Genomic DNA, 12,359 nt, shown 5'->3' on the forward strand with positions numbered 1-12,359 from the left:
GTCAGAGTTCAAGGACACATTGCAGCCAGGCAAAAACACTCAGTGAGGGCTGGTGAAGGATGTGGCCTGGAGAGAGTCTTGAGGGTCAGGTACAGAAGTTTGGTGGGCTCCAGACCTGAGGCTTCTATTCCCTGGTGCAGACAGCACTGAGCTAAAGCATTGGTCAGACTTAGTGAGGCAGCTTCCTGTGTTCCTTTTTCTCTCCTCCTTTTTTGCACACCAGAAGAGGGAATCAGAAGCTTTTGCATTCCGTTTTTCAGTTTTAAACAAACCACAGGGAAGTTTTCCCAGCTTCCACCTCCTTTTCCCCCCAGGGAGGAACATTTAAAAGAATTGAATTCTTCTTCTGAAATCAACAGATTTTACATTGTTTTGTTATTTTATTAGCTGCCCTGATAGGTCATACTTAAGGGTGGTGTATAGATCCTTCTATTAATGAATGAAATATGCAACAGTGCAGCCCAGTCTACTGCCTTATTTCTGCCTCAGTCTGCAACAAGTGTTGCAGTGACTGCATTGAAAGTTCTGCCTGGGAAGGTGTATTCCAGGCTGCAGTCCTAACACCACTTTCATAGACTCTAAAATTGTATAGTTGGACGGGATCCCGAGGGTCATCTAGTCCAACCCCCTGCAATGCAGGAATCTCAACTAAAGCATCCATGACAGATGGCCGTCCAGTCGTTTCTGATTGTGCTGTCAGTCATCAAGGTTTGGATTGCATTGCCAGCCATCAAAGGATTACCATGCCTGTTTGAACTAGTCCTGAAGTATTTGAGAGAAACTGTGCAGGTGTGGTCCATGTCTGGGAAGGTCCAGGGTCTCAGGAGCACAGCACGTGCTTTGCATGAAAAAGGTTCTGGGTTCAATCTTTTGTGATTCCAGGTAGGACTGGGAAGACCCTGTCTGAAACCCTAGAAGTTGGTCCAATCAATACCAAACTCAATGGTCTCAATAGAAGGGAGCTCATTTTGCTTTATTAGTGAGTAGTTCTTACTTTAGGGTTACCAGACATCCCTGGATTTGCAAATCTGTCTCCGGGAAACGTGGCAGCGGCAGCCTCAGCAACCCAGAGCCAGTCTGGTAGCGCAGTTGGCTCTAGCTGGCTTCAGGAGCTGCTCACTGCCGACGCCACTGCCGAAGGTGAACTGGGGATGTCCGGCGGTACAGATCTCCTGCCCCCTTCCCCCTTTGTTTTGACAGATTGGGGGAGGCTCAGGAGTTGCAGGCCCCCGGCTGTTGCCCAGGAGGGGCGCAAGGCACATGGTTTCTCTGCCAGGCAAGGTGCAAAGCCCTTCTTTTGCACCCTGTGAAACATAAATGTGCAGAGTTTTTTAAAAAACTGGGCAATGGCCAGCCACCCACGACTCCCAAGCCTCCCCCGATCTGTCATAACAAAGGGAGAAGGGGGCAGGAGATCAGGGAAGGCTTGGGAGTCACTGGCAGGCAGCACACCATTGCCCAGTTTTTAAAAAACTGCACATTTATGTTTTATAGGGTGCAAAAGAAGGGCTTGCACCTTTATACAATATGCATGTGTGCTTGGGCCCAGGGTCTTTTGCCTCACCATCCCCACTACCTGTTGCTACTCAGCTTTAAAAAAAAAAAAAAAGTCCCAGATTCATTGAAAAAAATCTGGTAACCATATCTTACTTGTCTCTGCCTCTCTGCCCTGCAGATAGAACAAGAACGCCTTGATAAAATCTGGCCAAAACTGAGGGTTCTGGCTCGATCGTCACCCACCGACAAACACACCTTGGTGAAAGGTAAGAGATTGCCAGTCTCTTTGTCCTTAGTCAATGCAGGAGAGAGCAACATGGGGTGGTGGGAGTCAGGGCTGTCATGGGGTCTGGTTGTCATTTTCTGCTGGTGAACTCCAGATATGCAGACCAGGTTATCTATGCAAGTCTTACCCATATATGGATGCAAACTTCTCTGTAAAGTCACTGGTATTTATTTGGATGTGTAGCTCACTCACTACTAGCTAACCCACATTCTTACCCTTGAAGGCATAATCGACAGCACTATCGGGGACCAGCGCCAGGTGGTTGCTGTCACTGGTGATGGGACGAATGATGGACCAGCACTCAAGAAGGCCGATGTGGGTTTTGCCATGGTAAGAGATGCTGAACTGAGTTCCCCTCCCCTGTGTCCACAGGGACATTTCCTTCACAGGGAAACAGGATGTCATATAAAAATAGAGCGTGTCACATATCCTTTGTCCTGTAGGGTCTGCAGACAGGGAGGGAAATGCCTGCCCATGTAGAGTGAGGACAGTTTGCCTGCCCTCGCTCTGAATTGGCATCACATAGCCAGATCCAATTGGCTACATGTTGATGTTTTGTCACTGTCATGCTAGTTCTTTGATCTCCTATTAGTTGGAATCTCATAGCCAGGAAGAAGCCCTTGTGTTGTATCCAGCTAACCTTTCTTCAGAGTAGACCTGGTGAAATTAATAGTTTTAAGGTAGTTTGTTAGTTAGTTAGTTAGTTAGTCAGAGTAAAAGTTCATTGAACACAACCCCTATTATTGAAAATAAGCAAATAATGGTGCAGAACAAACAGCTAATTGAAAAGTGAGCAGACCTCAAACAAGAGTGAAAATGGAGTTTGAGTATTCAGGCTGGTGGTTATTCTAGCCCTTAAAAGTACTATTTTTACATCAAAAATGTTCAAACATGAAAATTAGCATATCCCAAATTTTAACCTTGTTAATCTTTAAATTTATCATACAGCACAGGCTGTAAGTCCTATTGAATTCAATCTCTTCCTTCTGAGTGGACATGTATAGGAATGCTTTGAAAGCCAATGAAATGGACTCCATCAGATTGTACAAGAACTAAGATTTGGATCAGTGGTAACAGCCCTGCTTGAAGGGCCAGCAGCACTGACTGCAAAGCACAAATCTGTCTTGCAGATTGAAACTCCTGTGATTTTTAAACTAGTAAAGAGGAATAGTCCCATTATACATATTCTATCTCCAATATGGAAATATCTCAGGATCTAAGAATTTCTACAAAATCCTGTGTTTGTGAATCCTGTATGTATAACAGTGCAATGGCATTAATCATGAAGCTAATATCCTTTTGTTTCTGGAGTTGCAACAAAAATGTGCGTTCCCTATATTTGCATTCTGGCAATATATTCAATTGATACAACTTTTATTTAAACTTTGTGGTCCAGGAACCTGCTCCATAAATATGTATATGATCCTGAAAACAGCAAACATTCAGAATAAAGGTACAATATTAGTTTACAAAATTTTAAACTCTGATGCTGAATTCACTTTATAGGACCTGAAATATGGAATCAGGCTACCCAAGTATCCAGTCCAAAAATATATCAAAGAAATCTCACTAGATAGCCATGTGCATTTTTGTGCTGCAGAAGATGTCTCAGAGCCTACTGGTCTCAATATAGACTGACAAAAAGGTGAAACCCAAGTGCAAAAGCAAAAATGAAATGCTGGGGGCAACTGTTTAATTATTTATTTGAAGCTTTTTTTACCCTGCTCTTCAGCTGAAAATGCTCCCAAAGCAGCTTACATAAACTCAGTAATGATAAGACATTATCATTGTAAGACAGCCCCTGCCCTCAATCTAAAAGACAGGACACAAAAGGAAAAAGGAGTGAGGAGGGAAGAGGACAACAAGCAAACTCAGGCACCAGTTCTTAAAGTTGCAAAGTTTTCATAATGACCAGCTGAGGTGGAAACAGTTGAGAGGAACCATATGGAGCTGGTCTCCCAGCAGAGCTGATGGAGTGGCCCTGTAGTCTCATCTCTCCTTCTGCTGCAACCTGATGGAATGGCTGCTTCTAATCCACATGTTGTGGGACATGTTCAGTCATTGCTCCTTCGGAGGATAATTTCTATATTACAAGTTGGTTATCAGTGCAGTGAGCAATTTCACCTTTACACTTGCCAAATATTTTGTCATATCCCAGAAATTTGCACAATGAGTGAATCACAAGAAGCCTGTCCTGGAAGGACTTGTGTAACTGCCAAACAATTTCTCTGAAAATTCACTAAATTCCATTCCACTCGTATTCCATTTGTTAGTGCGAGGAAAAAAATCAGTATATACAAATGAGAATTCCTGGATCCAAATTTGGGGCAAATACTTTGCAGCAAAGTAAAGTGTGGAAATATAAACTGTAAAACCTTAAGATGTGCCCTATTGAAGTGAGTTCTGAAGTTTCCCTCTTCCCCTAGCATAGAAAAATACCACACATTTGGTAAGTTCAAAATGGTGTTCTTATAAAGTCTCCCATGATCAGATTCATGTGCTTTATCCATACAGCATTCAGAAAAAGTTGCACAGGCAGTAAAACTTGGCTTAGTTACAAAGTGGTGTAAGTTTCTAAATTATTGGTATAGGAACTAAAGTGGCTTGGTGTGCAGTCTGAGCTGGAGCAACCAGCTTAAACCTCTTCACACCCTGAGCTTCTCAGGTAGACTGGAGAAGAACAATAGGACTGATTACCTATTCCTCCCAAGGTAAGGGAAGTGGACATAGCTAAGCCTGGCAGGACAGCTTACTCTATGGTATTAACCCCTCCAGGCATTAATTAGACTTAAACATGTTGATTATATGAGGTTGGTTATCCCACACCAGTCATAGATAGAAGAACAAAACAGCAAACATAGGTTGGTTGGTTTTTTAAAGACAGATAATTTGGGGAAAATATGAATACCATTCTGGAATGCTTTGGTGGTGAAATATTGCAGTGCTCTCTTATATCTCCCATTAGGTAGAATGCGTCACACCCTTTATTTTAACATTTGTTTTTTATGTTGTTTTAAATTTAAAATCGATCAAACTAAGATAATACACATGCCTAGTGTATTGTGGGAATAATGTAGATGAGCAAAACATGTGGGATGTAGAGGGAAATGAGAGGTTACTGTCAGAGTGGTGGTTAGGCAGGCTTCTAGGTTAGGCAGGAGAAAGGAGAGGTTGAAATATGTTCCATAGACATTTCTTTGCCAGTGCAGGCGCATAGTGGAAACTGGTATTGTGTAGAATTAGGCCACAACTTTGATTACAGGAAAGAGTAGGTTTGGCTCAGGCATTGGGCATGTATAGGAACCTGGTGGGGTCAGCCTGTGTTGGGAAGTTGCCCCCAACATGGATTGGGTGCCATGACCCCACCCAGGCCACCATGGGGAAAAGTGTATTGGCCCATTGGGCCCCCTGTGGACTGCTGGACAGAGTCACCCCTCCTGGACCCCTCTAACGGGGTACTCCAGGGACTAAGGATCCAGCCCAATGCCTTATCTGCCAAAGTTGTTACTGTTGCTATGAGCTAGGCAAAAACCTGCAAGCCGGCCAATTTGCTTGCAGGAGAAAATTCGTTCCTGGCCCTGAATATGGCAACTGAGTAAACCATAGCAAGGTCCATACACCACACGCCCGCTCCCCACTTGATCAGGCCCTAACAGACAGGGTGGGTGGCTGGGGAAATCCAGCCTGCCCCTTGCCACTCCTTTAAATAGGCTAGGAGTGGGCTAGGTGCAGCCCCCAAGCCCCTGCCCCTGATTGGCCTTTTGGGCATTGCCTGCCCATATCTGAAAGACTGTCGCAGCCGGAGGTGGGGTGGCACCAGGTGACCAACCCCTCCCCTTGGCCGCGGAAGAAGATGGCAGCTTCTCTGGACCCACCACAGCCATGCCATGTGGCAGATGTTGCCCACCCAGAGCTCCAGGTGAGCAGTTATTCTGTGTGTGATAAATGTAAATGAAGACTTAATATTGAATATGCAATTGAAATGCAGCTACCTGGTGAAACACAAATACCGCAATCCAATTAATTATGGGGGAAATGCAACTACAGTCATAACTCGAGTTGAATGTGCTTCAGGTTGAGTGCTTTTGGGTTGCATTCCACGGCAACCTGGAAGTAACGGAGTGCATTACTTCCGGGTTTCGCCGCTTGCGCGTGCGCAGACGCTCAAAATGATGTCACGCGCATGCGTGGAAACGGTGAAATGCGACCCGCGCACGCGCAGACGTGCCGTTGCATCTTACGTTCCGTTCAGGATGCGAACGGGGCTTCAGAACAGATCCCGTTCTCATCCCAAGGTACCACTGTAATTTACCGGTACCTGCCTGGTTACCACCCATAATGTATTATATTCCCAGCAGTCAAGTTTTGAAAGTGTTCAGAGTTTTCTGGCAAGGTAAATCTTGACATCCAAGAGGAAAGGAAGTGGTGGAGAAAGGCATGAAATTTGTGGTTGTGTTGTTGGCAGAAAAACTTAACAGGTTCATCTTTTCCGACAAGAGACGATGAAGGCTCCTGCAGAAGAAGTCCTTCTCTGAATTGCTGGCTTGGTCCTTGTGAGGCTAAAGTGCTATTAAAAAGTTGACCCACTGGCCCAAGGGAGAGAGACGGTTGAGGATTCTTGTCATAAAGTACCCTTCATTTTGTGCCATTCCCAGGGCATAGCAGGCACTGATGTGGCAAAGGAGGCCTCTGACATCATCTTGACCGATGACAACTTCTCCAGCATTGTGAAGGCAGTGATGTGGGGGCGCAACGTTTATGACAGCATATCCAAATTCCTGCAGTTCCAGCTCACAGTCAATGTGGTGGCAGTCATTGTGGCCTTCACTGGCGCCTGCATCACACAGGTAGGCTTCATTGCTGTGTAGTAGTGGCAAAGCCTAGAGGAGGCTGGCCCATGAGGAGGAAGAGGACACTTGCCCCATTGACCTCAGCCTGCCCTCAGCCAGCCCTGGGAGAGAATTTCTGAGTGTGTTTGATGCGATGTGCTTAGAAACTTCCCCACAAGTAGGAGCCAGCCATATCAGGATTCCTGATTGTGGGGACCATTTCTGAGGTGTGTAAACCCTCTTCACCAACCTGCATAGAGATCTGACATGTGTGCCCTGGGACATTGGGGGTGGGGTGCTTGTATGTCCCTTGTATGTTTGTTCCCATCCCTGTTCAACTGCACATTTAAGCAAATGCCTGCTGAACATAGCTAATGTTGCCCCAAAATTAGGAAATTACACATTTGGGAGTTGTAGGTGTATCTCATAGCCTTTCTGAAAAAGAGTAGCCATATGGTGAGAATCATGGTAATGTGCATGGAAAATGAATGTTTGAGGAGCAGAGAGGTTAAGCTGACACGAGAGAAATGCTGAATACAGCTGCTCTATTATACATGGCTCTTGGAGAATATCAAGTCAGGCTCTCCTATAAGAACATACTTGAGAACCAGGAAGCAGGTTTGAGGCCCAGCTCCATGTTCTGAGCAGAATGTTGAGAAAGTGGGGAAGAATTCTGGGGCTGAGTAAATTGGTCCTTTAGGAGTAGTTGCTTACAAGGCTCCAAAGATAATCTGTGAGGTAAGGCCCATCTGTCTTGAAGGATAAAGGAAAAGAGAACCACTGCTTTGTGGTTTTGAATCAGGAATATTTCAGAGACATAAAAAACCCCAGCACCCTTAACAGGGGAGTTTTAGCAGACAGGAACAGCGAAGAAACACCTCCAAATTTGATCTGTAAATTCTCTCTGGATTGAACTAATCCTGTAGATGATTTAATACCGGTCCAGTTCATTGCTTTCCATGCCCTAAAAAACCTTTGCAAAGTGGATTGAACCAAAATAAATGCAAGCATATGAGGCTCCCGTAGACCATTGGCCCGTCTAGTCTAAGGACTTCCTGAGCCAATGACTACTCTGACTCTCCAAACCCTCAGGGCAGAACTACCTATTTCAAGACAAATGGGAGTTCCCACCCCATTCGCCCGATGGCACTGGATACTTCCAGATAGAGGAGCTTATTTACTGTGGAACTGACGTATGCATGTTTTTTCACAGCATCCGTACAATGTCATTGCCATCAAAATGCCATCCCTGCCCATCAAATACCTGACGTTCCAATGCCGCAATGCCCCTTCATCTCCACTTTTCTTGCAGGACTCTCCACTCAAAGCAGTTCAGATGCTGTGGGTTAACCTGATTATGGACACTTTTGCTTCCCTGGCTCTGGCCACCGAACCCCCGACGGAGGCCCTGCTGCTGCGCAAGCCGTACGGACGGAACAAACCCCTCATTTCCCGCACCATGATGAAGAATATTTTGGGCCATGCTGTCTACCAGCTTGTTATCATCTTCACCCTCCTCTTTGTGGGTGGGTTCTTAGGCCACTGAGCTGGAGTTGGGAGGGGCAGGGGTGGGTCTGGGTCCACTGTTCAGAGAGGGGGGAGGGAGAGGCATGGTTTGCTGGGTGTAGTGTCTTCTCTGTGATGCACTGTTTTACACACACCCCTTCCTCACCCACAGGTGAGGTTTTCTTTGACATTGACAGCGGCCGCAATGCGCCCCTGCACTCTCCGCCCTCAGAGCACTACACCATCATCTTCAACACCTTTGTCATGATGCAACTCTTCAATGAGATCAACGCCCGCAAAATTCACGGCGAGCGCAATGTCTTTGATGGCATTTTTGGCAACCCCATTTTCTGCAGTATTGTGCTGGGAACCTTTGGCATACAGGTACAGGCCTGGTCTAAATGGATGTGAAGAACCAAACTGAGTTGGGGTGGGAAAGACAAGATAGATGAATGAATACATGGGTAGCTTGCTGGCTGGCTAGTTTGTTGTTGTTTTTTAAGAAACTGGGCTTTTCATACACTCTTGCTTTAATAATAAATTTTATCATACAGTGTTGCTTGTGCTCTTCGTGTCTTATGAGGTTTCATAGGCCCCTGGCCCCATAGGCTGTTGTTGCTATTATATCAATATATCAGGCATCTTAACTGAGGTTTTGTACACACTAAACCTTTAAAGCATATCCGAAGCACATTTCCACTTCAAAGAATTCTGGGCGCTGTCATTTGTTAAGGGTTGCTGGCAGTGCTATTTTTCTAGAAAAAGAGGTGTCAGGACTCAATGCCTCGCTTGTTCTCTTAGAATGGAAAGGGCACCCACCTGAGAAGTGCCGGAACTGAGCTCTGGTGAGTTCCAGCTGGGGAAAAAGCCCTGGTTGCTGAACATTGTAACTCCGTGAAGGGTAAACGAGTGTCCAGAATTCTTTGAGGGAAAGTATGTGTTTTGAATATGCTTTAAAGGTGTGGTGTGTATACACAGCCTCAAGTAACAAAAGGGGAAATAGACAGGCCCCTGCCCCAAGGAGCTTACTGTATAAATGTTGAAAGTGAGGAAGATGAGAGAGGGAGGGAAAGGGGGAAGCATCCTTAACAGGAGACAGGTGTGTGCAATTGCATATATATGTATTTAGGCTTCACTTTCTCTTGAGGGGTGAGGAATGAGGCACAGCTGGAATAAACATCTGTTGCTCTAGCCCCATATCCCAGCAGCCCTTCAAAAAGTCAGGACAAGTCTGTGGGCAGTTTGGTTAAGAACACAAGAAGAGCAAATTCCATAGCTCCACCTCAGAGCGAGCTCTGGCTCCTTGTATCTTCGTGGTTGTCCTCTTCAGACCTCTGGTTCTCCTTGTCCTGCTGTTACATCTGTGACTCTTTCCTTCAACTTGGGGTGCTTCCAGACATGTTTTTATTGTGGGATTGGTTCTCATGCATACAAGTTTTTTTGCAGTGTCCGCACAGTGTTATTGTCATCAATATTCCAGTCCATATTTTTAGTTATTTATTTAATGTATTTGTATCCCATCTTTCTCTCAAGTTGGGAACCAAGGTGACTCTTAATCTAAATTAGCCCTTTATGGGGAAATCCAATATAATGACAACAACCTTGTTGCCAATGACCCTTGGTTGTGTGCTCTCCGTTCCCATTGTCAGTATTGCCCACTCTGATCTTCCTGGATCCAGTCTTCTATCTCTTCTCGTCTATATGCAGCCCTGCCTGGCCACCAGCTCCCATGAGCCCACCCTTTCCCAACAGTGCATACAGATACGGAGGGTGAGCTTCCCTCTGCAGGAGTTTCTCTCACTCTGCCCCTCTTCCCCCCACAGATCGTCATTGTGCAGTTTGGGGGGAAACCGTTCAGCTGTTCGCCGCTGAATGCGCAGCAATGGCTCTGGTGTCTCTTTGTGGGCTTTGGGGAGCTTGTCTGGGGACAGGTAAGAAAACCCTTCTTCTGACATCTTCATTTGTGCTCATCATTGGATGGTTTTGGTGCAGGATAGGATATTATTTATTATTAATCCTTCCTCTTCCTCACTTGTGTGAGTTTAGTGTCTGGTTAGCAGAGTGCAGCATAAAATGGAGAAACTTCTGGGACAAGGTTGCTTAACCTTGTTAATAATTATCCAGGACAGATAAAAATTTAGCAGGCTGGGCCTTCTCCCTTTTCATCCCTCTAAACAAAGAATCACACAGAAGCCATGTCAGGATAAAAATATTGTTTGCTTACATAAAGTTCCAAACTTGGATACAGCAGTGAAAACAAGACAGGCAGAATATACTGTACTTCTATGCTATAAAATGTATGGTTGAGATAAAAAATGAAATCTGCTCTCAGGAGAACACCAGTTACATGGCAAAATGAGACTGAACTCTGAGGAGAGAGGAAGTAGTGCGGATTCTTTTCCTTTGTTACTTCCCACTGGGGCAAGCAGGAGATGAGACCTCACAGAGTGTCCGCTCTGGGAATTTACAGAGGAACTCCATGTGTCTTTTAACCTTTGATTATCTAGCAAAACTTGAAATATTATTTTGGCTCAAGATTATTTCCCACACTCGTGTAGCATTTAAACTTCCCAGCCGTGCTGTAACACTGCAGTATCCCAAACAAGTGCAGAAAAACCTCTGGGCGCAGAGTGCAGAACTCAGCTTCCTAAGAATCTTTGTTTTCATTTTTTAAAACAAATATCAAGTTTCTAGTCCTTGTGGCTGCAAAGATGGCATTAAAATGCACAGTAAAATCTCAGAAGCCATGAGTATGGTTTCAGTGTCCTGATTGTATCCTACCTCTTTTTTATGGCTTGGAGAAACAGAATGTATCTTGCGAACTCAACACAAATATATGAAAACATGCTTGCTTTGCATGATGTACATGTGTTACAGACTCTAGCTTTTCTATGCACAGAATTTTGGCTACCTTGGGCCTATGTTGTTTTGCTGCCCTGGGCAATGGAAAATGCCATTGCATGCCTGTGCTGCCACCTGAGGCAGCCCGAGGAGTAAAAGGAGGCAGGCAGCTGGGCATGTGCACTGCCTGAGGCAACTGCCTCATGAGTGGGCCGGCCCTGGCTTGGGAACAAAATGCTGATCTGGCGGACTAATGTTTAGGAAGGACTGTGCACCGAGGCAGCATATGCAGGTACTTCTTTCTTGCTGTCCTGAGAAATTGCAAGCCACTGAATCCTGCCCACTGGCACAACAACCGTGTAGGATTAGAAGATCGAGTTTTTTATACCTCTTCTTTTATTGTGAGTTGTCAGAGTGCACCATATAGTCAGATACTAAAGACAGGCGTGCCACGTTCTCTTGGAACTGGGGAAGCACCAATCAACACCCTTGTTTAGCTCTAGTATGTCCAGTTAATGAGCTGACTCATTAACTGGACATACTAGAGCTGTGTGGTGTTCACTTTTGGGGCACTGGCATATGATCCTCAGTGGGCTCCCCAGAAGGCAATGAAGCCCTCAGGCCCTACCTACTGTCGGCAGTAGGTAGAGCAGAGTGGAGGGCCTTCTCACCTGACCCCTCTGGCAGGGTCACTGAGAGGGGGGCAAGGTGCTGGGGAGTCTATGTAGTGTTCCCACCAATGTGTTTGCAGCATGCTGGCCTTGCCCCTCATATCCTCTGGGTAAATTGCAGTGACTCCAGTGCTGTGAGGTCAAGGTGATCCACCACTGTCTGAAACCCATGGCCTCACCTGAAGAGCTAGAATCTTTTTGTAAAATAAATAAAATAATGCTGTGAATCTTGGGAATTGTAACCAAACATTGCACACGAATGCATGCAATCAAGCAGATTTATACTTGTAAAAAAACCCTGGTTTTACTGCTTCTGGAGGTGATGGTGCTAGAGAGTTTGGGCAGATTCTGGGGATCTTGATAGGGATGAAAATCACATGGTAAATGATTGAGTGCCCCTTTTCTGCCCTACTAATACTTCTCTCCAAATTCCCCACTCCTAAAGTTTGCTGGCCCCTGGCTTAAGCTATGCAGTCACATAAGGGCTCCTATTCTACTGAGAAAATGTTGAAATGTGCAACCGACATCTGCTCCCTTCTGTAGGTCATTGCCACCATCCCCACCAGCCACCTGAAATGCTTGAAGGAGGCAGGGCATGGCCCCGGGAAGGATGAGATCACTGATGAGGAAATGGCGGAGGATGAGGAGGAAATTGACCATGCTGAGCGGGAACTCCGTCGTGGCCAGATCCTTTGGTTCCGTGGCCTCAACCGTATCCAGACCCAGGTA

At 45.6% G+C, this 12,359-nt stretch overlaps 1 protein-coding gene across 9 annotated transcripts in view; it reads left to right on the plus strand.

Moving 5' to 3' along the window:
• ATP2B3 (ATPase plasma membrane Ca2+ transporting 3) overlaps positions 1 to 12,359 on the plus strand; it is a gene marked incomplete at its 3' end in the record, with an annotated part of 123,378 nt that overhangs the window by 87,741 nt on the left and 23,278 nt on the right. For all 9 annotated transcript variants that reach the window (XM_083592380.1, XM_083592379.1, XM_083592384.1 and 6 more), the window contains 7 exons: positions 1,676 to 1,763; positions 2,007 to 2,113; positions 6,439 to 6,630; positions 7,925 to 8,138; positions 8,291 to 8,502; positions 9,942 to 10,049; positions 12,174 to 12,356. In XM_083592380.1, coding sequence (XP_083448506.1) covers positions 1,676 to 1,763; positions 2,007 to 2,113; positions 6,439 to 6,630; positions 7,925 to 8,138; positions 8,291 to 8,502; positions 9,942 to 10,049; positions 12,174 to 12,356 — 1,104 coding nt within the window. The remainder of the gene's footprint in view (positions 1 to 1,675; positions 1,764 to 2,006; positions 2,114 to 6,438; positions 6,631 to 7,924; positions 8,139 to 8,290; positions 8,503 to 9,941; positions 10,050 to 12,173; positions 12,357 to 12,359) is intronic.

The sequence above is a fragment of the Podarcis filfolensis genome, assembly GCF_964270895.1.
Source record: "Podarcis filfolensis genome assembly, chromosome: 17".
In the NCBI taxonomy this organism is placed as follows: Eukaryota; Metazoa; Chordata; class Lepidosauria; order Squamata; family Lacertidae; genus Podarcis; species Podarcis filfolensis.